General features: G+C 52.9%; 1 protein-coding gene across 4 annotated transcripts; it reads right to left on the reverse strand.

Annotated features, from left to right (window-relative positions):
* KLC4 (kinesin light chain 4) lies at nucleotides 1–25,508 on the reverse strand. Of its 4 annotated transcripts, none has more exons than XM_021537026.2 (16): nucleotides 25,378–25,508; nucleotides 14,622–14,888; nucleotides 14,202–14,432; nucleotides 13,812–13,890; nucleotides 13,500–13,725; nucleotides 13,108–13,195; nucleotides 12,707–12,808; nucleotides 12,229–12,402; nucleotides 11,974–12,073; nucleotides 11,434–11,486; nucleotides 8,899–8,966; nucleotides 8,709–8,817; nucleotides 7,826–7,948; nucleotides 999–1,123; nucleotides 828–885; nucleotides 1–478 (listed from the first exon to the last, which is right to left on the reverse strand). In XM_021537026.2, the coding sequence occupies exons 2-16, from the start codon at nucleotides 14,868–14,870 to the stop codon at nucleotides 389–391; spliced, it is 1,875 nt and encodes a 624-aa protein (XP_021392701.1). In that variant the 5' UTR covers nucleotides 14,871–14,888; nucleotides 25,378–25,508; the 3' UTR covers nucleotides 1–388. The 4 variants fall into 4 exon arrangements, with proteins under 4 accessions (XP_021392701.1, XP_021392699.1, XP_021392700.1 ...); XM_021537024.2 differs by having other exon boundaries at nucleotides 7,799–7,948; XM_021537025.2 differs by lacking the exon at nucleotides 25,378–25,508 and adding an exon at nucleotides 23,675–23,803 and having other exon boundaries at nucleotides 7,799–7,948.
* Nucleotides 25,509–25,534: the final 26 nt, after the last annotated feature.

Raw genomic sequence — 25,534 nt, forward strand, 5'->3', positions numbered from 1 at the left:
TCGCTTCTAGGGTCGGTTTTATTTAATAAAATAAAGTACAGCGATCATCCGGCGGGGAACCGGCGTGCCGGGGGCATGGGTCACTCCCGCCGTGCCCCGGCCTGGGGTATAGCCCCCCTCCCCGGGCTGGCGATTCTACCTGGTGAGCGTGTGTGGCCGGTACCGAGCATGCGGCCACCGGAGCGGCGCGCCCCGGTGAGCAGCAGAGGAGCATGCGGGCGGGCTGCGGTGCCCGAACTAGCTAGGGACCCCCGGGTGGGCCGGGCTGGGCAGGCAGACGGTGGCACGAGAACCGGTGATGGGGAGAACAGAGTGGGTGGTGTGGGGAGGTGCCGGGCGCTGCCCCGTGCAGCGCGAAGCCAGGGTGCCCAGCAGCGGAGCAGCCAGCTCAGTTGGAAGAGAGCAGGGAGCTGTGGGAGGACAGGTCCATGCTGCTGGCGCTCAGGCCTCTGCTCTCTGCACGGAAGCCTTGGGTGCCCTGGAAAAAATACAGTGCCCATGAAGTACCTGCAACGCCTCATGCCCCAAAGCTGCCATCCCAACTCCTGCACCCCTTGCCTTGCAAGCCAGGACGGCCCTGCTGCTTCCATCACACACAGTAGCTGCTGCCTTTGCTCCCAATCTATGGCTGAGCTTTGTGCAGAGGAAGGTGGGTACTTGGAAACAACACCTTCAGATTTGGAGCTCTGACCTCAGTCAAGGGGCTCAGGAGTTCTCAGCACTACACATGGCCCCACAAATATGCCCCTCACCCCCGTGCCGCTGGCCACACCACCCCAGCCTCACGCACAGTCCTGCAACAGCCCCACCACTCACACTGTGCTTACCTCAAACGAAGCATCACTAGACTTGTGCAGGTAATTTAAGGATGCAGCTCGTTTCATGCTGTAAGGAAGCAGAGGAGAGCAGATGTGATCGTGCTGTGAGTGGTCAGACCCAGACACACAAGGTGGCAGGGCCCACACCTGCCCTGTACGCAGCCTGACCCTCGCACATACCTGGTGTTCCTGGGCTCCAGGGGACCATTGCCCTGCAGCTTCTTGACCAACATCTCACTGCTCCTCCGTATCACATCCCGGATTTTTCCCAGGGAGCTGCTGCGCTGGAGAGTGCCACTGCCATCCTGGACACAGAGACATAAGCCAGGGTGATGGCTAAGTGGCACTGATCAGGCTCTGGCATGATGCTGATGAGTGGCTGGAACTGGCTCCAAACATCCTCTTGCCCACTTGCACTGAGGGTTTAGCCCTGGCCCAAAGCAGGCTTACTGCTCACTACATGGTTTCCCCTCACCCAGTTCTCCACAGGGCATGGTAACCATGGAGTCAGCCACTATTGTCTGGCTCATCCAGCCTGATACTCCCTCCTGCCCAGTGCGAGCTCAACATCCAGAAGGACTGCTGACTTGCCCCAGGCCCCCAGCACAAATGGCACTGACATCCACACAGTCCTTCTCGAAGATGACACAGCTCCCATGACCTGTAACAGCTCAGGAAGCAACTATCAAGGAGGTCCCAGTGGCCAGAGAAGCAACAAGCCCTGTTGGGAGTCCCAAGATTAGGGATACTTTTTGTCAGGCCAAGACAGGCTGCAGGGGATTTAATTTCAAGGACTCTCTCCTCATTTGCTGCTCACTGGAGACCATCCTCATCCTCTCCCTCCCCTTGCCCTCCTTCACCACACCATCACCATTCCTCCTCTCTGTCCAGCACTCATACAGATAAGATACACACCCTGATGCTGCAGGCTCACTCACATCACACAAGACCATTTCACACTGCACACGCAGCCTTGTCCAATCTCTTAACACCCCCAAGACAATTAGCCTCAGGCCTTTGAAGCAATTCAGGCAGCTCCACTGGGGATGGATTTATCTGTGCTGCCAAGCAGGCGCCACTACTCCTAGGTCCCCCAACTTAGCTGCATGCAGCCCCAGTAGCTGCCCCAGGGGGTGGCACTTTGCAGGGAGCTTTTTATGTCTACCTGCTTTTTCTGAAGACCAAAACCAGCCTGAAATCTTGTTCCTGACCCCGTTTCCTCCCACATGCCTCCAAAAGTCTCCAGTACTCAGCGAGGCACTCTCAGGCCCTAACAGGCTCCAGTCCACCTCCTGCACTTTGCAAGGCATACGTTGCCAGCATGGCACCACACCATGCCACTATGTCATCATGCCATCAAGCTCTTCCCCTGTGGCCTGCTCTGCTTGTTACATAAGGTTGTGACATCACCACTGATGTGGAATTACTTTTGCTCTGATGGCTGGATAACAGCAGTCCTCCCTGCTCCTGCTTTGAGTGGCCCCTGGAACACTGGGGCTGAAGAAAAGCAGGTAAAGTGATGGCAAGCCCTTTTATTCCTTAGGAAGATGTGAGGGAGCCCCTTTGAAGCACTCCAAATGACCAAAATGCCTTGTGCCTCAGGCTAGCAGCAGCAATTACCTCAGTAGTGTCCAAGCAGCTCTGCAGGTAGACAGGGTCTCTGCCTTAGACCAGTCACCCCCTTTTGCTGACCATTACAGATTGTGGCCCTTGCGGAAGGCATTTCCAGTGCTCCTCTACTCTGATTACCCAAAGCTGAGCCAGCCCTAGACTGTTCTCTTAACAGCTGACCAGGACATTTCTTACCAGCAAATATTTATCCTGGTATTCCTCTCATCCCTTCTTGGATAAAACAAGTGCATTTAACCTCTTCACATTCTCATTGGGATGAGGTTTACCAAGTTGATAGCCACGTGTTGCTGCTGCAAAGGGACCCACTCACCAAAAATGCAGACAGCACTCAAAGCAGCAAAGTAAACAATTCAATTCCTGGATGAGGCATCCTGGGCAGGTTTTGGATGAGCTGATTATCAGTGTGTAGCATTAACAAAGATGGGGAGGTGTCTTTTGCCTCCCCACCAGACTTACACTGGGTCACAACTCTCCCTGCAAGGTACTGCTATGCCAAGCACTGTTGCCTTTTCCCAGGGCACGCAAGCCAGGGGTGGAACAGGGAACACAGCTAGGACAGGGGAGCAGGACCATGGTACAAGGGCAGAAGGATCAGGCCAGAAAGTATGTTCTTGTATCAGAGCTGGAGGATAGATCCACATTTACCCAGCTGCAGCAATGTAGACTGACTGCAGACCAACACCAGAACCAAATGCTGCTGCATGCTGGGTTAAAAATAGCCTCCCTTCTCCCCCCACTCCCTTTTCTGACAGGTTATTTTTAACCCAGAACATTTATGGGTTTGGTTTGCCGCAGAGCCCCCACCCCATTGCACCCACCAGGATGAGAGCATTCAAAAAAAATAAGCAGCTCCGCCACTGAGCTCCTCTCCACTGCATGCTCCCACCCTGCCTAATGCATGGAGGCAGAGGAATTGGGCAGGATTTGGCAGCATGTAGAGCTCAGCACTGAGGGACACAATGGGGTATTTCTTTGGCTAAATAGAAATGCCTGTTGCGGAAGGTCCAAGCTCAGATGCCCCAGGGCAGCCCTGCCACACATGGTTACAGAGCTGAGGTTAGCAGCAACTCCAATTTGGAGGACAGGGAAAAGCACAGTGGAGCTGGGTCCTTCATCTCCAATGCCTGGGAGGGGAGCCCTGGGGACAGCACATGCCCCTGTACACACACAGACAGACACCAAGCACATCCAGACCCGCTCCAGCAGCATTTGCACCCACCACCCCAGGGCTGACCGACGCTGGCCTAGAGAGCATGGAAAGAAGCACAGGGCAGCGATTTGGGTCAGTCTACCTTTAATTAGAGGTATGGTTGTTACAGCACCAGGTCCAGGACATGGCAAAGCACAGGGGCAGGTGGCCCTGAGGTCCAAACACACCCTGCACTGGGAACTCACCGCTCTCCAGAAGCACGGAGCAGCACTGGGACAGAGAGGCAGGGAAGGTACAGCCCTGCAGCACTCAGCCCTGGGCTCCACACCCCATGTCCCGAGGACAAGCTTCCTTTCAGTAAGCACAAATTCCCAGGGGAGCAGCATGCATGTACCCCAAGGCCTCTGCACCACCACAGGAAAGCCAGGCCCAGACAGACACAAGCACATTTAGTATAACAACCTGCCAGATGACTAGCATAAAGAAGGGATCTAGCTAAATAAATAAGGAGTCCTGTGCTGGCCCCTGGGCTCTATCCTGCTGCCTACAGCCTCCCAGGCTTTCTTCCCAAAGAGGAGGGCCAGCCAGGGAGTTTCCCTTCCTGTAGGAGGTGGGACAACAGTGTACACTCAAGGATGTGAGACCCAAGACAGTGGAGGTCTGGCCCTGGGACACATTCCATATCCCAGTAATGACTAACAGCACCAGATCCTGTGAAGGCCTGAAGCCATCAGAGGCACTGAGACATCCCCACACCCCCTCAGGGTCAGCATGGTGACCCTACTGGTAGCAGGGTTACACATTTCCCACCCACTCGGCTAGGGACAGCCAGACTGCAGTCAAGCCCACAGACCTGTGAGCAATCCAGCCCCTACCCCTGCAGCAATCTCCCTCCAGCCATCCTGTCTGCTCCCACTTGCTCAGAGCACCTCCAGCCCTAGCCCTTTGCTTCCTCACATCTGTCTTTGCACCTTCTTTTTCTCCCAACCACTGCTCCAATCCAGGCCATTCCCCATCTCAACCACTTCTAATGGTCTGGGGTCTACCCCTTGCAAAAATAACCTCCTTTCCTCTTACCCCTCCTCTGCTTTCAAAGAACAGCAAACAGCTTCACCCTCACTTTTCCCACCAGCCACACCTAAGAGCTCTGTAGCAATGGGGGGCTGATTCAGCCCTTAATGCCAGATGAAGAACCTCCAGTCAGGAAGCTGCAGCCAAACATGCTTGTGCTGGCCAGCTCCTGTACATAGTCCTTGGCTGTTGCCCCCTCACCTCATCTTGGATGTACAGTAGGTCCATGGGCTGCCCTACAGAGACATCCACACACTGCTTCTGGGTTACAGAGCTCAGCAGGAATGAGGGTAACAAGATGGGGACTGCCCTGTGCTGCAGGGAGAGCCCATCTCACTAGGAACCAGCACAGGTTTGCTACAAGGCACTAATATCAGCTAAGCCTACAGTGAAGAAAGCAACTGGTCACATGACAGCCCTGCCTAGGCCAGGCCCCACTGTCCCATAACAGCCCTCCATCTTTGAGCCTCTGCAGAGATGGAGAGAACAAGCTAGGAGGGCTGAAGATGTCTAGTGACAATGGAGTCAGCAAGCCTGGAGTGAAGACAACCCCCCGCAGGCCTGGGCCCCAGGGATGTGGAAGGGCAGGCCAGGGGTGGGGGCACACAAGGGGACGGTGGTCCGTCTCCTTGGCCTGGGGGAGCTGGCAGCTCCTCGCAGATTCTTCCTGCTCTTGCTGGCCACGGGACTGGAGCTGGGCCGTGTGGCCAGGCACTCCTCTGCAGGCGTCGCGGTGCCCTGGCACGCCAGGAGGACTGGGGGACTGGCGTGGAGCTCTCGCTGAGGAAGGAGGGATGGTGTGGAGGAAAAGTCGGAAGATACAACACAAGCATCCAGGTGACTGCGGTGGAGGGGAAAGAGGGAGTCTCGGGAGGCATTTAAGCCTAGTGCACAGAGAGGAGAAAGACACAATTTACAAGGCTGTGAGGTTGTAGGTCACCTAGGGAGCAGGTGGGACAAGGCCCAGACTGCATGCAGAGACCCCAGGCCACATCTGGGCAGGGAGAGAGTCTTGTGAGGCTGAAACTGCCCCTCATTTCTTTGCCAATGGGCTTAGTGGGTTGGCAGAAACAGCTTAGCTCAGGGAGGAACAGCCTGGGTCTCCTCCTCCAAGGGCTTCTGCTCCTGGGCCTTGGGTACCTGCCAAGGCTTCTGCACCATGGAGCTGGTGCCATCCCCCTGCTCTCACATCCCAATTATCTGGGCAGCAAGCAGCTAATCCAGGCCCTAGGGTGCTTCCAGAGCTGCCTATGGGCACAGGGCACCCTGGGGGCTCCCACAGCCCTGCCTGCAGCAGAGGACAGCTAGGGGAGGATAGCAGAGGCTGCTTTAAGGCAGCACATCTGAGGTCTCTGGACCAACACAGGAAATAACAAGCTGTGACAGACAGCAGCAGCAGGAGCTGCCTCAGCCTTCTTTTGCAGGGAACTTCACTACAGTGCAGGGCTGCTGGCTCAGAAGAGAAGACTGGCTATATATGCAGCAGGCTGGAAAAGGAATCATGTGGCAGCAGCTGTGTCTCCCAGGGTGCTGGGCTAGCCCTCAAATCCTCTATTTACAGCTGTCTGGGTCAGGGAAGCTCTGCTAAGACCCCTAGGGAAGGGTCCTATGAGCAGGGACTATTCCCTGGGACTGGCTGTGGCAGAGGGTGGCACTACCTACTTGCCTTAGGATGATCAGCTCAGAGACTGTCAGGAAGGTCTCCCAGACCATCACCAGTGCCAAGAGATTACCCAACACCAAGCAAAGTCAGGAGGAGCTGCAGAAAGACACCAGCCAGCATAGGGACCTGGTGATTCTAATCCAAACCTGCAGCCCTCCCTCTGTGCTTGTCTAGCACCCTTACTAATGGTGAGTGCCATTAGTAAGGAGGCTAGAGTTGGTGCCTTGCCAGACTTAAGACCCTCTTTGGTCCTGATGCCAAGACCTGGGGCAAAAGACAGCCTTGCATCTGGTAAAGCTGCTGGGTCCACTTGAAGGTCCATTTTTCAGATCCCCTTCAGCCACCTTCTGCGTACAATCCACAATCAAGAGAGCCAGCAGGCTTCAGGCTTTGGGTGTTGAAGGGCTGTCATGGCAACAGGGAAGAAAAAAGAGGAAGGGGAGGGAGCTCATGCAGGTGGGAATAGAGCAGAGCCAGGTGGGGAAGGGTTAGTGACAGCAGATGTAAGGAGGCAGCAAAGGACTCTGCGTGCCCAGTGCCTTCCCTGTACCAGGCTGCAACCCCAGCTACTCTATGCTCTCTGGGTTTGCAGAAGAACTGTAAGCATTAACAGCTCTAGCAGCCCTTGAGCCAAGCACCCACCACCACCACACTCACTTGTTGCCTCTTCTTCTCCATCCTCCTGCTTGCAGGAGACAAAAGGCACCTGTTCCAGCCCTGGATCACTACCTTTCTCCAAACTCAGTGCTAGTGACCAAAGTCACCTTCAGCCTCAGAGCAAGCCTAGAGAGGTTCAGATTGCCCTGTCTGTGCCTCAGCTAACACCAGTCTCTTGCCTCCACTGGTCAGCCCAGCTTGCCATCCCGCAAAACCTGCCTTTTATCCCCTCTGCTTGGCCAGAACCTGCCTATGGCACAAGACCAGGAGAGGGGGACAGCAAAGATGCTGGCTACAGACTATTCTTGTGCCCTGCAGTCAGTCAGTCACAGACACACCAGGCATATCACACACACACAGCCCTGCCCAGGCTCAGCATCGTCAGTGGCACAGTGCAGGACAGACAGCCAAATGGCTCTCACAGGCTGGGTGAGCCTGAGATGGGGCTGATGCTCTCAGCCAGGGCCTCCAGAGGGGAGCAGCAGGGAGAGATGTTAATAAGGTTACAAGCCTAAGATTAAGGGCAGACCAGGACCAGTTCATGCTGGGTACTGCCAGGCCCTGGCAGCTCCCTGGAAGCAGGAGCCCTCAGCTGGGAATATCTGTTCTATACACCAGAAGCCAGACCCAGACACGCACCTTTGCGGGCTGGCTGGCTCATGCCAAGAAAGGGAAAGGAAATGTGCAGGGAATGAATGGAGGCAGACAAGGATGCCACGACAGGCCACACGGGGACAGCCCTCAGCCACGCTGTCCCTTCTCTCTGGCAGCCGGCTGAGGCCATTCTTGATGGTGTCTTGTACTTACCCCGCTCCATTCCACGCCCATACTCACTTCCTCGCTACCGTCTGTGGCATTCTCGTACTTGACACTGCCCCCCAGGCTCCGATGTCTCTCTGTGCCATCCCCCTCCTTCAGGATCTCCACCACCTTCGTCTGGTTTATTGGGTCAATGCCCTGCAAGTAGGAAAGGATAAAGAACTTTGTTTTGTCTTTCTGTGTTCCTTCCCTCTAGAGATTCACTGTGCCATCACTGTGCTTGGTTCCCGTTTCCTCTCTTGGCCAGTGCCCCATCACAGCCAAAACTGCCCAGCACAATCAGGATGGAACCAAATGCCATCCTGCACTTAGCTCAATGAGTCGTCACAAGACCATAACCAACCCTGTGGAACAAGGGCTTGCTACCCCAAAGCCGACAGCTTCTTTCCTTCACATTTTGAAGTGTGAAGGATGCAGCTGTCCTTCAGTCTTTTGTGCTAGGTGCTTACAGTTCCTGCTTTATTATTTGAGGACTGAGAGGAGTTTAAGGCAAGAGGTACTCTAAAAAATTCTAGGTATTTTTTGTCTTTGGAAAAAAAATTAGTATGAAGAAAACTTTCCAGTAAGTGCAGTTCTCCCCAGCAGCTGACAAAGCCCAGTAATCTGCCTTAACCCTGCTGCAGTATTTCTGCACTCAATGAGCCATGCCTTCCCCACACATGGACATCTGCTCCATCCACGCACACATGCACCACCCCACACACCTACACACGTGTGCATCTCTGCACAAATGCATCCCCAACCACCAAGGCCCTCTGGTGTCACGGGAACATAAACCAAGAACATCAGAGAGGACCAGGAGAGTCCCTCACCACACCCCAACCAAGGGCAGTGTCATAACGTGTCACCCCAAGTCCTGAAACTCCCCCCACTCCAGGGAAGGTCCCTCTGGAGTTACCTGTCGCCGGGAGCGAACTGCGCACTCCTCCAAGGTCTCGGCTGCCTCCAGCTTGCCCTGGCGCCGGTACAGCGCACCCAGGTTCCTCAAAGTGGTGTTCACAGTTGGGCTGTGGTAACACAGAGAAGGTGAGCAGGAGCCCTGGGGTCACCCCCACAGAGTCCACAACTGCCCACAAACCAGCTCTTACCTGCTAACCTTACAGGCCTTGTACCAGCCACCATACTCAGCATAGGGAGTGCTGTCTCTGTGCTTGCTCTAGAGGGTGAGGAGAGAAGAGAGCTGTTACTTCCACACCTACTGCCCTTCTCTGACCTGTGCTCTGCCACTGGATGCCAGGGTCAGACCTCAGGCTGCACCCCTGCACCAGCTCAACCCTTGGAAATACAATATGCAAATGCAGTGATGAAACCCAGCAGCTTCCTGGTAGGAAAGTTAAAAGCATGTTTGCTGCAACAGATTTGGGCCACAAGCAAAATTATATCCTTTCTGGAAGAAGCATAATCTCCTTATCCCCTTCCATGGTACCAAAGGCAGCAGGGACAGCACAGCCTATTCTCATGGCATAATGGAGCATGTGACACCCCAACCAAAATGCAAAAGGGAGACAAAGCCCCACTGGCATGCCAATCACCATGGGCACTGAATCCCTCAGCCAAGACTAGCAAAGGAATCAGCCAACCACATCCCAGCCTTTGGCCTACAAGGTCAGGCTTGCCCTACAGCAGGTCAGCCCAGTTAGATGTCCCCTCCCCATGCCCAGCATTTGCACCCCAAAGCTGTCTAGCTGGCCCTGTCCCAGCCAGCTGCAAACAGGCTGCTGGCCAGAGCAATAGCACAGGGGGCAGAGCCTGATGCTCAAGCAGGAAGATCTGGACAACCCACACTGCAGGGTGCTAGCTGCTAGCCCTGGGTATATAGGACCATAGCACCAAGCAGGTGCAGGGGGCCACTGCTCCACAGCATGAGTTACAGCTCTAGCCCAGAAGAAATTGTCTCCATGGGGACCATTTTTGTCACTCAGTCCCACAGCACTCCTCAGCTCTCTATCCCACATGCCAGTCTCTCTGTGCCATAGGCACATGTAGTTTTCTTCACACCAGAGCCTACACAGCCTGGGCAGGCATCAGGGACAGGGGAGTTCAGGACTCAATACATTATTCCTGTAGAGACAGCCCTAAAGGGTGTCTGAACCTAATAGGAATGGTGTCAGATCTTCTGGGGCAGATAAAGCCTTGAAGGTCAAGGCTGCCAGCTGTGCCCAAGGCCCTGCTGATGGCATGAACTGGCCTCCCTCTGCTGCCAGGAAAGAGGGACAAGTGACAAAAGTAGTCAAGCTCTAGTCAGAGGAATTTTATACATTTTAACAGAATATATGGAAATAGCACAAGGCAGAACACATCAGCCTCAGCTCCTGGGCCAGGAGTACAAGCAGGTCTGTAACTACTGCTGCTGCCTGGACAGGAATGCCAACCTGCTTTGCCATGAGGCACAGACACAGCTACCTTGGGGAGAGGAGCCCCAGAGTCAGGGAAAGAGGTTTAGCCCTTGCCTAAGACTCACATGCAGAATGAATCTCTTACTCTAACTGTGAGTATATCAGCCTGCTCTCTTGCCCCATGGCAGAGCTTCCATTATCTGCAGCATAGCTTCATACTACAGCTATCTACATTTGATCCCTAAATTCTCCAAAGATACCACCAGAAGAGTCTCAATCCCAGAGGAGGCAACGGGAACCTGGTCTCTACTCCACCTTGGATTTCTCCAGGATAGTGCTGCAGCAAGTGCAGATGCTTGGCAGCAGAGCCTTCGCAGTACAAGAACCAGAACAGTGTAAAGTTGAGCAGTGCCCTGCACTGGGAGCCATGCAGAGTGGTTCAACGGGAAGGCACAGGATACTGTGGGAACACCTGCAAGTGCCCTGCTTCTAAGGCTGACAGGATGGGACTCATCAGTCACTAAGTCAAGCCTGCCAGACTGCTGCCTGAACCCTGGAGGGTTGGGGTCTGCTCTGAGGGCAGAAGAAAAGGAGAGCCCCTGCTCTACTGCAGGTAGAGGACTAGATCAGAACCCTTCGTTCTGCTGCTTCACCCACCTGCCAAAAAACAGACAGGGCCTTACACTTGGCAAAAGCAAAGACATGACTGCTGCATTTATTGACTACAGAGCAGGGCCTGGGCTGCAGGGGCAACAGTAGCTTTGCCTTTCAGCCTAGTCGAAAGCAAGCACTGTCCATTTCTATCCCCTTTCAGAGGCCAGCTAGTGCCTGCCCTATGCAGAAACCCTTTTCAGATATGGCTCCATTTCCTAAGCAAGGTGACAGCAGCAGTTTCTTCTTGACCTCCATTTTCTCCCAGACAGCCTTAGAGCTGCTTTACAAGCCAGTTATGCTCTGGGTACTGGCAGCTCTTTGGAACAGAGTGCCAAGGCCTTGCAGCACAACCATGTGCCATCTTCCATCATCTGCATGTCCAAGAGGGATCAATCACAAAAGCAGAGAGAGCATGCAGCCATGGCTGAGAGACTGAACAGTCCTGCCCAAGGAAAAACACCCTGCTCTCTGATGGTCCTTCCCTCCCTGCTGGCCAGGGAGCAGCAGTGCTGTATCCCCCTCTCTTCAGATGCCTCCTAACCTTGGCAGCTCTTCAGACAGCAGCTTCTCCAGGAAGGAGGAAATAGATAGGCTGTGGTAAGAGAAGATCAAACCCCCTGGGATCAGACTCACCTTGCTCATCTCCTCTCTCTCCTCTGCATGCATCCAGATTGGCTTGTGCTCACCTGTGTGGGGAAGAATGCAAAACAGGTCCGCTCACCAACCCACACTGTTGTTTGCCTCCTGTACAGCCCAGTACTCTGCCACCAGAGCTAGCTCCTCATCAGAGGGAAGTGATACTCCAGATCCTCACCCCAGTCCCTGGCCCAGAGTCCCAAGAAAGGCAACCCACACTGCAAAGGCAGGACAAGGAAAGGAAAGAACAAGTCCTACCAGCAGAATTACATTTGCCAGATGCACAGGAGAAACTTCAGCCTATGCTTGAGCATGAGTGTGCCATTAACTATTTCTAACCTTGTAAAAAGACTGGGCTGAGACTCCTGAGAGGAGGAACAGCATAACACACTAGAATGGCAGCATCTCAAGGGATGCCCAAAGCAGGGGCCCTGCAAGGCAACCCATCCCTCAGTCTGGGCAACACCAGAACCAGACAAGTCCAGGCTGAGAGCCAAGAAACCCCTCCCCTGCCCCAAGGGCTTCTGCTGTACAAACCATCCACAGAGCCAAACTCCTTCACATGAGCACGGGTAAGGATATCCTTATACAGCGCCTCTGCCTCTTTGTATTTGCCTTGCTTCAGGTAACAGGAAGCCTGCAACCAAAACAAAACAGCTCCAGCCCCACTGGGAAACAGATTACTTCTGCCCACCTCTTGCAGCTATTGCTCTGTCTCCAAGCACCAGGCAGTGCTCACCTCTCCCACAGCGCCCCTCCCCAACACCACATGGCCTCTCCCCAGTGCCTCACCAGGTTGTTCTTGGTCTTGGCCACATTGGGGTCGTCCGGACCCAGGCAGCTCTCATAGATCTCCAGGGCCCGGCAGTAATAGTACTCCACCTCATCATACTTGCCCTGGTTCTGGCACAACAGGGCTAGGTTGTTCAGCTGCTTGGCCACATCAGGATGGTCTTTGCCTAGAACCTGGTGAACAAAAGAAGACAAGCCACAAAGACTGGAGAGGACTCCTGGAGTTAGTAGACATTGGAGTCCCCCTAGCACATGCCCATGTCAGACAAAAGCCAAGGTCTGGAGAGGAGGAAAAATTCCAGCTTCCACCTCCTGGAAGGCCCCTCTAGGGCTACAAACACTGGAGAGACAGGAAAGGTGGTGGCAGAATCAGCAGCTGAGCAGACTAGATAGGCCCTGTATCTCGCACATGCATTGAGGTAATGAGAGAAAGCCCACAGAGAGAGTTGAAAGGCGAAAGAGCACGGAAGACTCGTACCTTCTCACGGATCTCCAGGGCTCGCTTACACAGTGGCTCTGCTTCTTTGTACTTCCCTCTCTTGCCATAGAGAACAGCTAAATTGTTCAAAGTCGCTGCCACCTGCAGAAACAGAAACTTCTCCATGAAAGAAAGCAAATTCCAGCGGGACCAAACAAGGGGCACAACCAACAGTAACAGTGACTGTCCCATTTCCTCCAAGCCTGCAGTACTGCTGCTTCTCAAGAGGAGGTCCAGAGACAGAAAGCTGCCCTGCCTATATCGCAGGATCCAAGAGAAGCCAACTCCTTACAGGCCATACTGAAACAGCCAGCAGGAAATGCTGAAGCAGTAAAACACTGCTGGAACAGCACCCCAGCAGCACCCAAAGGTGAAGAAGTGACTGAAAGAGAGACACTCACCGCTGGGTGGTCTTTGCCTAGAGTCTTCTCACGGATGGAAAGAGCATCATTCAAGAGGTGTGCTGCTTCTTTGTATTTGTTCTGATCCCTGCAGTGCAAAGGCAACCATTTATTTGGGATTTGGACATTACAGCCCAGAGCAGGCAGAACTATGAACTGTGCTCCTTCCACACAGACCAAGCCTTCACAGTTCTTTCTTTCCTCATTCCTCCCTGCTTTAGTCAGTCCCTAGTTATATCTGAGAGTTTGGCAAATCAAATACCCCATCTAGGCCAAAACTTTTCTGAAAGGCAAACCCTGAGAGCATGGGGAGCCCCAGAATGTGCTGCAAAGGGAAACAGGAGATGCAGAAAGCTGTCCTGGCCCACTCCTACCCTTCCCACCATCCTCACCTGTACACTAGTGCTAGAATATTGAGCATGGTAGCCACATCAGGGTGATCATGGCCTGATGTCTTCTCCAGGTCTTCCAGTGCCTGCTTGCAGAGTGGTACAGCCACCTCATACCGTCCCTGGGAGGCGTACTGGATGACAAGGTTGTGGAGGGTGCGCAAGCGTGCAGGAATCTCATAACCTCCCTGCTGGGCAGCTGCCACGGCACTGCTGTGCTGGTGGGGCACTGTGGACACAGAAATAAACACGGCACAAATGGCCCAGCAGGCTTGAACAGAGACAGACAGCACCCATGCATGAGCAAACACTTACATCCAGGACCATGCTCCTCCTCCTCATTTGGGAATAGGTCATCCAGAGAGTCCTTGGTGGAATCACCCTCCTTCTCCTCCTGAGAGAATGAGAATCACAAATACTGCTGGTTCTCGGCAGAGACAGCAGAAGCCTGGCTTGAGTCAGTTGCCAAACTCTTGCCCCTTCTGCAGCCCACCAACACACTCAATTTCTCCTCTGTCTCTGCCACCATCTCCCCCCACAAAACAAAATCCAGAGATTCTGCTCCATGCAGGCCCCCTTTAGCTACAGGCATGGCTGTACATGGGAAGGGGCAAAATCCAGGGCAATGTTATCACATGTAGGCAGTTCTCCCAGTCCAACCTCCTGGACCCACAAAAGCAGCTGCTCAAAAGGACTGGGGCATACCGAAGGCGAGACATCCTCGTCATACTTCTTCAGCTGGTTCATGAACTCAAGGTGTTTCTTCTCCTCCTCCAGCTGAGCCACGGTCTGTTCACTACGCTGCAGCTTCTGCTGGGTGTTGGCAAGCTCATCACGCAGCCACTGGTTCTCCTGGCACAGTCTCCGCACCTGAGCACGCAGCTTCTGCTTCTCTGACTCCACGGCATTCAGATGGTTGGACAATGCCATCATCACCTTGTTAAGAGTCTCAGTCAGTAACAACCAGAGTCTTGTCTCTCCCTCACATGCATGCTTAGGGTCCACCCATGCTAGCCTTCTACACTTAGCCCCTTCCCACTCCTGTAGCTTATGGGAAACGGCCACATGCCTACCCTTCCTCTGTCAATCCCAGATAACACCTCGGGGATCACCCCCCACTCTCACCTGAGCTTCTCCAAGCCCCAATTCTATCATCTCCACTGACTTGCGGAGCAGGTTGGATTTCTCATGCACGAGATTGGCTTCTTCATCCTTCTTCAGGCACTTGATGGTCTCCAGCAAGCTGTGCAGGATGGAGTTGTGTTCGTTCTTGAGTGCTTCCAGCCCTTGCATTACCAGCTTGGTGTTGGAAATTATCTCCTCTTGGCTTAGCTTGTCCAGTTTCTCCTCCCTTGGGTACACCATGGTGGACATAGTCCTACTCCTGCAGCCCTGCACAGAGACCAAGACAAAACCTGAATGCCCCAGCACTGTTTCAGAGAGCCACAACCAGACACAAGCATCACAACATCCTTCAAGCAGTCAGAGACAGCATTTATCTGATTGCCTACTCTAAGCCCTTCTCCTTCATCTTCCCCTCTCCCTCTGGCAGCAGGCAGCTGTCAGGGCACATGCTTCTGCTTTTGTGGCTGGGAGTGCTGGCAACCAGTGCAGGTGGCCTATGTGGAGAGGAGACAAAAAGGTGACAACCAGTGGTGACCTCCAACACCCCAACACTCCCAGCAGGGGGAAGACTAATTTAGCTTCTAGTTAAGAGCAGAGATTTGTGGTTGGCAGCTGGGGTTGCAAGCTATACACCTGCCCACAGACCACTGATGCAGAGAGAGTGTCAGAGCTCAGCACCTCTTCTGACTGCAGAAGAAAGGGAACACAAAGTGGAGGGATGGCAGCTCAAAACTTTCTGCTTCCTCAAAGGAAAATCTCCTAGAGGAGCATCTCAGACAGGGAGGCATCATGCCTGACCAGAAGAGTACATGCTGAGGATCGCAGCCTAAACACAGAACTGCCATTATGCCACTAAGGGACATGCCACCAGCAGGACACACCACTTCCCCAGTATGTGACTGGGGAAGCTCACATACAGCCACAGCTACAGTCACATTAACATAATCCTTGTGCAGGAGTTGACTTGAAACACCAACAGTGTTTCCATCTTCATTCACCCTGCTGCCACCCCAAGGACTCCTTAGGATGTCCTAGGAACTCCATACTCCTTCCCTGTCCTGTTCCCCCAGATATACAATGGGAAAGTACCCAGCTACTGCCTTTGCACAGCAACACCAAGCACTACAACCTAGAACGTTAGTGTGGCTGCAAGATCCCTGTATACAAAGTCCAGAAGCTAGGGAAACACAACAGGCCAGAGGCTGAGAGACACAACAGGCAGGCAAGACCCCTAATAGCAAGACCCTGGCTGCTCCACGACTCACTTATTTAGCACAATCCCAGCTTCTCACACCAGCTGGGCCACCCCACCAGCTTCCTCACATTACTCAACAGTAAAGCCTCCTCCCACCTTGCTATCAGGTCACTCCAAAACCAGCCTCCTGCAATGCCCTGCACAGGCAGCACCGGCCCAGCAGCACATCCTTGCTACCTGGAGCTGGCAGAGGCCTCTGCAACTTGAGTGTCCATGGCCCTGCTGCCAGGAGGCTGGCAAACTGCCCAGAAGCTACACAGGAGGAGGTGAGGGAATTGATTCCAGCAGATCTGCCTTTGACCTCCTGCCGGACCCACCTCTGCATGCTTTGAGCTCTTTGTTCGGCAGCTGCCTTGTGACTGTTTTACTGAAAGAACAGAAATACTGTTCCAGCTACAGGAACAGAGCAAGCAGAGCTCCCCTTTCTGGCAGGCTCCTCTTCTCCTCACCTGTGCACTGTGTCCAAGTGCCAGGGAGCTACTGGGGAATGGGCCCTGAGCAATAGAGACGCCCAGCTTCCTCCTCATTGCAGTATTTAAAGTGAAGATGATAAACAGCATTGGGACAGTTGTTTTAAGTACACACATCTCAATATTAAACCTATTCATCTCCTCCTCTTTAGACTCACTCTTCCTCCACTTGTTTTATAGGCCTGAACACTCCTCTCAACTCTTCTTTGGTTTCTGTTCCCATTATGTACATCCATCCCTCAGGAAGAGGGGGCAAACCCTCAACACACAGTTGAGACCTTATTGAACCCCTCAGAAGGACAGAAACACCTCGTGTCTCTTGAAGACTTGGTTTCTGTTCACACCTCTGAACAAGAACTGAGTCATCCTCCCCCAAAGTCACAATGCTGACTTCATATTCACTTCATGATCTAGCATCAGCACCAATTCTGAGTCATACTTGACTGTATCTTTCGCTTTTGGGTATCTGTCATGCTCCACATGCCGTTAACCCAGCACATTTTACACCAAAAGAGTCTCATCTGGACCATACTTATGCCAGTTTCCTTTGGAGAAGATTATATGACAAGAATAGCATGAAAAACCTCATTAAGGTCAAGATAGAGGACACAGACTACTGTTTCAAAAGGAAAAACAGGCTTGCTGAGAGTTGGTTGCCACTCATACCCCATCTTCCAAACTCATTCTCCAGAAACTGGCAGCTAAGCATTCTGGTCAACAGTTCCCCTAGTTATTCTTCTTCCCACCTTTCCAACACACCTGGAGTGGGATCAAGTGCTAAAGCAATAAGGAAAGCCTTGCTTAATGCAGACTTCTACAGGTGAGCACAACTCATGAAGAAATGTGCAACAACTCCCAGCCCTAGAGAAAAGAGGTTAGCAGCTCAAAGGGTCTTAGCACTGCTTCATATGGCCACAAACTCTTGTGCTCTAAAATAAGTCCAGACAGCTTCCCAGGAAGGCTCAGCAGGCACTTACCTCTTCCACAGAACCAAGGTAATAACTGCTTAAGGGGTTAAATGGCCCCATCACTGGTTCCAACTTGTAAGGAAACACACCCTGACTCACTTGCAAACAGGGAAACAGGCAAGTGGGAGCTCTCTGGAATACAGGCAACGCTTGGGAAACAAGAAGATACACAGGAACGGCCTCATACCCAAAAAACTAGAACTCTGCTCTAAAACTCTCACAGCTGAGCAGTACAAGTCCCTGTGGGTACTGGACCAACTGTGAAATGCTGACAGTTTTTCATGGCAGCATCACTTATGTCCATACAGAAATCTTGCTGCCATTTTTAAGAAGTGCAAGACAAACACAATGGGAAGACGAACATATGACAGGATAAAAAGCACCAGACCTCACACCTTGCTAGGTAACAGAGTCAGGCAGACAAGACCCAGATCCATAGAGAATCAGGCTCATTAATTCCCCTGTACACAGAACTACTCCTCAACTGTGAAACTGCTGTGTGTCAAGCCATCAGCATCTCTACTACAGCAACATTCTTTCTTTGGCCCTTACAGCAGAAAATGTTCATGCCTTTCACAGTCCTCATAATCAAGCTGTTTTTTTTGAAACTGCAAAGATTTCAGACTGAGAAGGAAAAATAAATCAAAATATCCTGATCCACAGCATATAAGACTCATCCTACCCTGCAACTACATCCTCAGATCCTTCAAGGCATCCTAATAGAGGATTTTCTTCTCTCACTGGCTGTACAAACATCTGTAACAACCTCAGCCCTTCTCCCCTAGGGTGACAGCCTGGAAGCAGAACTCTGCCAGGTACCAACATGTTTCCATGCTCAGCAGTGGACAGAGAATGGTCCAGGCTGGACAGAAGGCACAAAACCTAAGAACAACACACAGCTGCTGAACAAGAAAACAAAGAGAAGTCATTTGAATGCTGCTACCTCTTGTACAGCAAAGAAAAGCAACAAACACCAGTAGGAGCTGACTTAACCTTCCAAAGCAGGAATCTCCCCCTAGAGGGCTTATTTCTAGTTCTCCCCAGTGCTGGCAGGTCTACTCTCAGTGCTCAGCCCTCCAAAGAGGAAACCCTTGCTATGGTAGCCAGTGCCAAGGTCAGGCAGGCTGAGGCTGCTGTATATGCACTCTTCTTACTCCGTTACATTCAGTAAGGGGCCCTGAGTGTCCTTTACTCAGGCAGAAAACACACAGAGGTTTTCTGCAGAGAGAAGGGGGATACATCATGGCTTGCCTTTAGCAGGGTGGGGCTCTGACTGGAACAGGAAGAAAGAATGCTTTTTCCACCAAGCTCCTTGAGAGATGGAGAGTCCTGTTCCCAGCTTATCCTGCTGCAGTCCTCATGGACCTGCAGGTGTCCCAGCCCAGGTCTCCACCCGCACATTTCCGCTCTAGTTGGCACATCTTCCCTATTTACAGTGAGCTGCTAGAATAGCCTGCCTTTCCGACAGCACCCATCTCATCTCTCCTCTTCTGCTCCCGTTTAGAGGACAAGGAAGGAACATGCGTGCACCGAGCTTTGTGGCAGCTGCAGCAATCAGCCAGGGATCCATCAGCAAATACATCCTGCCAGGCAAAAACCTTCCTCCTGTATTCAAGTGCATAACCGCGAAATCGCTAAGCATCAGCAATTTCAGCAGCTCATTTTTCTGCCTCTCAAAACTGCTCCCACATGCAAGACCTTTAAGAGGAAAGAGCTGGAAGCTTCACTGTTTCTATCTTCAACCCACAACATCTACAAGGATGCCAGATTAAATGGGTCCAAGTCAATCTTAAAGCTTAGGTTATGATGCCTAATGCTAGAAAAGACTGTGGGAGTGGGGGAGGAGAAGCATCGGGGAAATCAGGAGTCAGCTACAACACAACAGAGATCTCAGGGCTACAAACAACACAACTAATGCAGTTCACTGCCTCTCTGCATGCACAAGACAATAACTGCAGCAAGGTTCCTTCAAACTGCAGATGGTCTGCCAGCACTTTCTGTAAAGAAGTGAAACAGATTTTCAGCAGCAAATTCTTCCATAGGAGAAGGTGATCCAAGAATATAAATGATGTGAAGTAGTTGCAGAAAGACAGCTGGGTTCTGGAAAAAAGCTTCCTGTGGAAAAGAGTAAGTCTGACCCACAGCAAGAACAAGTGACCACATTTGGGAGATAGATAGCAATGGTTTCCATTTAGAAATGAAAACACAAGGCTTTGTCTTGCTTCATCATAATTATCCAGTCTCCTCCTGTGAGACATGCTTTTGCTACCTGGAGAAACAGCAAGGTTATACATTTGGGAAGCAAAATGACTTGATAAAAGCAGGAAGGGTTTTTTGTTTTGTTGTTTTTCCTTGGACCTCTGCCAGCTAATTACTGTTGAGCAACAAAGGGTCTCTGGAATGACTGGTTGACCTCCAATGAAGCTAGAAGCAAGACTGCAAATAAGAGAGAGAGTCTTCACTCCTAAGGGACACTGCAACAAAACCTAGACCTAATACTTTGGATGTTGAAAAATAAAAGCAGTAAAAAGCAAACAGAGTGACAAAGTTGCAGTCATCACAGAGGCCGTGTCACAAATTTTCTTATTTTGATATCATGTCAGAAAGCAAACAGATTGTAGGAGATTACAGTCAGCTGTGCAGAGCCTCTGAGGCTTCCACTGCACAGCCAGGACACAATGACACTGCCAGGAACACCTGCACACTGACACACCACTGCTAGAACAGCCACTGTGCTCAGGGTCACCACCCCAGGCCACCTGGAGCAGAAGCACAGAAAAGGGGACAAACCAGCACTGCTGAGCTCCACATCCAAGTTGGTATTTCCAGAGCTGTTCTAATCTGGGTAAAACAGGAAATGCTGCGGTTCACATGAGGCACAGAGCAGGAATGGTGCTCTGTGATGCTTGTTACTGTTGCCAGAAATGCCAAGATGCTCCCTTAGAGCCACTAAGGACACACACATCCTGGGAGGTCATACCCACCGTGTATCTGAGCTGCAATTGTAAAGTCAAAAGATGTCAACCAAATTCTAATGTCCATAATACTCTCTGCCACCAGTTATCTCTTAAGTTTCGACATCCTACTGCCAAAAAAGGGGACACCTAGAGTCCCATCTTCTGGCTAAAATTCTTTCCCAATGCCAGCCTCCAGCTCAGACCTTTCCTGCACTGCAGACAGTCCAGAGAGTTAAACCAACACACAAATGACTTCAAGTACTATAGAGGGACTGTTCTGTTGTAATCTTTCCCTCAATAAGAGTCTGGCTTGAGTATTATTTGAAGAGTACTACTTGAAATGAACGCTTAGTGGATCTTTGGTCCACTCCCTCATCCAAAGTAGGTATCTGATCAGGTATCTGTGTCTAGCTAAAGGACCATCTCCCAAAACAGAGATCCCACAAACTCTTCAGACCACTGTACCATGACTTAACCATCCTCTTGTGGGAGAAAAAAAAAGGTAAGAAAAAAAATAAAAATTCTTCATCTGAATTCCTCAGATAAACTCAATGTGTTTGCCTTTAATGAACACCTCTTCAGGACAAAGGACCGAAGGACCGAGGCACCACAGCACTAGAAACTGATCCAAGGCCCAGAGAAAGGGATTGCAGTGGCTGCTTCCTTCCAGCAAGGTCCCACAGGGATTTTTGGATTCCCAAAGCAATCCACCTGCAACAACACAGCATGCAGTGAAAGCAAGAAGTGGTCTCACTCACATTCTCCTATGCCCCAAAACCAGGACTCTCCTTGGCATCCAGACATCTCCTCACATGGCTTTGAAGCCAGTCTCCAAGCCCGGAAAGACTTCACTTAACCAGTTTCCCCAATCCCCAGAGTCATGTATAACACAGTACAAGTTGACTGAGCTGTTGATATGCTTTGATCCCTGTCTGGGGGATAGGGAGGGCTGTCCAGGGATCATGGCCAGGATTGCTTCTTTCAGCAGCTGACACATGCTAGCTCTGGGGTTTTTTTCTAGATACTGGAAGGCTTGTGTTGGGAATGTCTGTCCTAACCAGCAGGCTGCCAGAGGCCCAGGGGACAAGGACTAAGGAACTAGATTTGCAGCTCAAGTCACAAAAAGACAGCAGCTGAAAGGAAAGAGCATGAAGGGGAGTCTCCTAACACTCCTCTCTGCCCCAGAAGTTTCGGCTCCCTACCACCCACAATCTCTAATAAAACACAAATCACATAACCTTCCTGAAACCCAGGGCAAGGTGGTGATAAGGTGGCTCTACAAGGACTTGGCCACAGTGATTCATGTTCACACCACTAGAGAAGGAAGATGGGAGTTTCCCATACCCCTCCCACCTTCCAGCCCACACCTGGAAATGGACAAAAGGTAATGGTGTTTGTTCTGATAGACCAGAGCAAGCAAGTCCTCTATTATCAAAGCATCATCCAATTCCAGAATGGATATGTACTCTGAGGAAGACAGAACAGGTAGTCTGGTTGGCTTTGTATCAGATCATTCATTCCTTTAAAGACCAGAAAGGTCCCACTCCATTTGTTACTACCAAATACAGACACTGGAATCAACAAGAGTTAAAAAAACCCCAACAAAACAAACAACAACAGCAAAACCAACCAACCAAAAAAAAATAGCACAGATTTTTGCCATTAGCAGAAAATCATTTGCTCTGGTTGTACATCATATTTGTTACAACCCCAGCTGGCTGGGAAAACCTGCCCCTTCCAGCAGACCATTGGAATGAGAACAGCAGTCATCACCACTCCTACCAGCAAGCTTATGCTGGCACCTCCAGATCAGCTGATAAGACCTTGTTTTTAAACTTGTTGGTGTCTGCAGCAGCTCACCAAATCCATTCTGCATCTGCTGCGCCTGGGACTACAGCGAAACACCATTAAAACGTGTTTCCAGGCTAGTGGAGACAAGAGTTAAGCAGCTGGAATGGAGCCAGGGCAAGCATCTCTTCCCAGCTTCAGAATCTGATTGGGAGTCTTGCACTATAAAAAACAGAGCGAGAGCCATTACCTTGCCCTGACAGCATGAAGCAGTATTAAAGCAGGCAGAGTAATTCCCAGGAGGTAATGCCTCTGCAGGCATCTGTCTAATGTGAGGGCTATGCACTAGATGTGCCTGAGCCATATACAGGAGATAACCAGGATGCAGATGGGACCAGCAGGAGCTCTGGAGCCACTCTGTGTGCCCTGAGGGACTCTGGTATACCCACACTCCCTCCATGGTGTACCTGGGGCACCTGCAAAGACTAGCCGACTGCAGGCTGCAAGACTGCACTACTATTTCCAAGAGCAAACAGCTTTTGTAAACCACAGCAAGGCAGGCAAAGTCATAGGGACAAACCTCTACCTGCAAAACAGGCAGAGGACCTGTTCTATCTTTGGCTTGAGCTCTTTGAGGAGCTATGCGGCTCTTTCTCAGCAAATCAAGCATTTATCCAGTAACTCTGCCAAGGTCAGTATCTTAACACATGTCCTTTGTGCCCCAAGAGCCATTTTGGTATTTGGGGTTAATGCTGTTGTTCTAACCTGGACATTCCTCCAAAACAGCAGATGAGAGAACACATGCTTCCTGCTCCTTCTGCCAATTACAGCAAAGCACAGCCATGTTTATTTACCCTGCGCCTGAGCTGGCCAGATCTTTGACCTGATGTGTGCTGAACACCACCCTCTTTCCCCACAAGCACAGGCAGGGGTGGGTGTTTTCTGCATCTCCAAGGCGGCGTGGCAGAGAGGAGACCAAGGGCACTAGAGGAGAGCCGAGCATGGAACTGCAGCAGAGTGCCAGATGCCAGCTATGCAAGACGCAGGGAAGCCTGCTGTTTCTGGTAATGTGCTGCTGCCTCCCACCATTGTGCAGATTTTCCCCGGCTGCCTGGCCAGAGCATTCTACCGCAACACCATCCCCCAGCTCTTCTTCAGACACCTCCTCCCAGGCGCATCTCTCCTTCACAGAAGCTTACCAGCGATTCCCCCAGCCTACCACCTTTGGTAGGGTGCCCCTCCACTTCGGAAAACCTTAGGATGCAGTTAATTAATGAAAAGACGGTTTGGGGCAAAACAAGTCTCTCTGAGAGCTACTGCTGTATGACCTGCTCCGTCATCGTTTCTCCGGCTTTGTCTGGCAGCAGGAGGCACGCCCGCTGCGTATCCTTGAAACAAACAAGCCAGAGAAACCCCTTCACCCCTCAGAACCACCACAGAGAAATTCTGCGCCCACCTGGCTAAGTGAAAGCTTCACAAGGGAAAAAAAGTTTTCATCAGCTCTGCCCGAAACTGCGCATCAAAGCGGTCCTTTGTTCCAGGATGGCTGGGCACCCTGCCCATCTCAGTCACCGGATGAGAATGTCCCCCGCCCCGCGCCGCAGAGGAGCGGTACCTGGCTGCCTGCAGCGGCTTGTCCAGCGCCGGTGCTCGCGGAGGCGGCGGAGGAGCGGCGGCCGCGGCGCTGCGCGGCTCCGTCTGCCGCGCCGCCCGGGGAGCGAGCAGCGGCGCAGGCACCCGGCGCTCGGCAGCCAACCACACTGCGGCAGGGGGAGGGGAGGGATGCGGACACGCTCCGGGAACAGGACGGTCGGACGCTCTCCTGGGAGCGCAGAAAGCGCCACGCACGCCAAGCTCACAGCTCCCTCCTCGGAGATCCACGGGAGCGCCCAGGAGCAGGGCCGAGCCCCCACGGTGCCGCCAAATGCTTCCCAAGCAGCACTGGCCACCACCGGGCTCCTGTTCAGCCCGACAAAGCCCCGTTCCATCCCACCCTCCATCCTGTGGCCGAAGGTTTTACATCCTGTTTGGTACCACCCTCGGCTGTGTCCCCACTGCTGACCCCATCCCAGCCTCCAAAGTCAAGCTGGTGTAGCTGCCGAGAGCCCCCCAGCTGCATGGAGGCTATCGCTGTGCCCACAGCAATGGACAGATTCAGGAGATCTGGGAAAGCTGGAGCCCTGCTGTGTCCACACTGCGCAGTGTGGGGTTAGGCCGGGTACTGCTGGGAAGCACTTGTTCAGTCTGGCTGCTCTCCTCAGAGAGGACAACGACACGGGATCCAGCTTAGATTGTTGCTACAGCCATCCCATGCACGGTAACACACAACTGTCACGGTGCTCCCGACGATGTCCCCAGCTATCTACATCTGCCTGAACCAGTACTGCACCGGTGTTCCTGTCCCTCCACACGGATTCCCCCAGACGGGGAAGGGCTTCAGGTGTCCCAGGAGGAACACAGCTCAGCCCAGCCATGTTGACACGCAGGTTCTCTCTTGCCTCATCGCACAACACATATTTATTAACTAAAGCACCTTGGTGCCCTCCATTCCCTAGTTCTGGAGGGCAAATCTAGCTGGCTGTGGGGGTACATACAACTATGGCACGCTTACATTTCACATAAGTTACACAGCAGAAGTGCAAACATAGATTATTTGTGTTACAGTGAAAGCCATTCTTGGCAATGAAGACACAGACTAATTATAGAGCAGTGAATCCCGCAGTCTGTGCCTACAGCACCCTGGAAACAGCCACGGCCGGGACTTCGGGCTGACCCACAGCTGCCACACACACATTGCGCTCTTCCCCCGGGGGCTCCCGGCCTCCGCCGCCCGTCCCTGCGTGGCAGTCGGTCCTGCCCGCGGGGAGGCCAGGCGCACCGAGCCCGCGTACCGGGAGCTACCCGAGCAGAGCGGGCACCGGCAGGGCTCCCGAGCCAGCGGCTCCCGGGGCTGAAGGGGGTTGATCCCGCAGGGCGCGCCTCGCCGGCTCCAAAGTCCGCAGAGCCGGCAGCGCCCTTAGCGCCGACCCGCAGCGTTACGGCGGGCACGGCCCGAACGCTGCCCTCGCCCCCGCTCGTCCCGCTGCCCAGCGGGCAGGGCGCCCCGAGCCTCGCCAGCCCAGCCCAGCCCCAGCCCAGCCCCACCACAGGGCCTCCCCAGCTCCCCGGAGGGTCCCACCGCCCCCCGCGGCTGGCGGGGCGGCGTCGCCCCGGGAAGGCCGCCCCCGCTCCGGCATGCGCCGCCGGGCTCCGTGTGTCCTCCCCATGCCAGGGTCGCCGAGGGAAGCGACCGAGCCCTCGTAAACCCGCCCGTCCAACCTGCTGGGCGCAAGATCTCGATGGCGGTCCCAGTCGCTGTCCCGGTCCCGGCGGGGGCGGGGCGAGACCCGCGGCCGGCACCACCCGCCCTCTCAGCGGCGCAGCCCCTTTAAATCCAAGATGGCCGCCGCCTCAGCCCCGCCGGCGGGAGCGCGCC

The sequence above is a fragment of the Lonchura striata genome, chromosome 3, assembly GCF_046129695.1.
Source record: "Lonchura striata isolate bLonStr1 chromosome 3, bLonStr1.mat, whole genome shotgun sequence".
Lineage (NCBI taxonomy): Eukaryota > Metazoa > Chordata > Aves > Passeriformes > Estrildidae > Lonchura > Lonchura striata.

Coding starts and splice junctions, on each gene's coding strand:
- KLC4 (XM_021537024.2), bottom strand. CDS start 14,870: ATGTCCACCATGGTGTACCCAAGGGAGGAGAAACTGGACAAGCTAAGC. Junction 8,818..8,898: donor AAGGCCTGTAAGGTTAGCAG/GTAAGAGCTGGT, acceptor GTGTTACCACAG/CCCAACTGTGAACACCACTT. Junction 7,949..8,708: donor CAGTTCGCTCCCGGCGACAG/GTAACTCCAGAG, acceptor TCCTACTTGCAG/GGCATTGACCCAATAAACCA.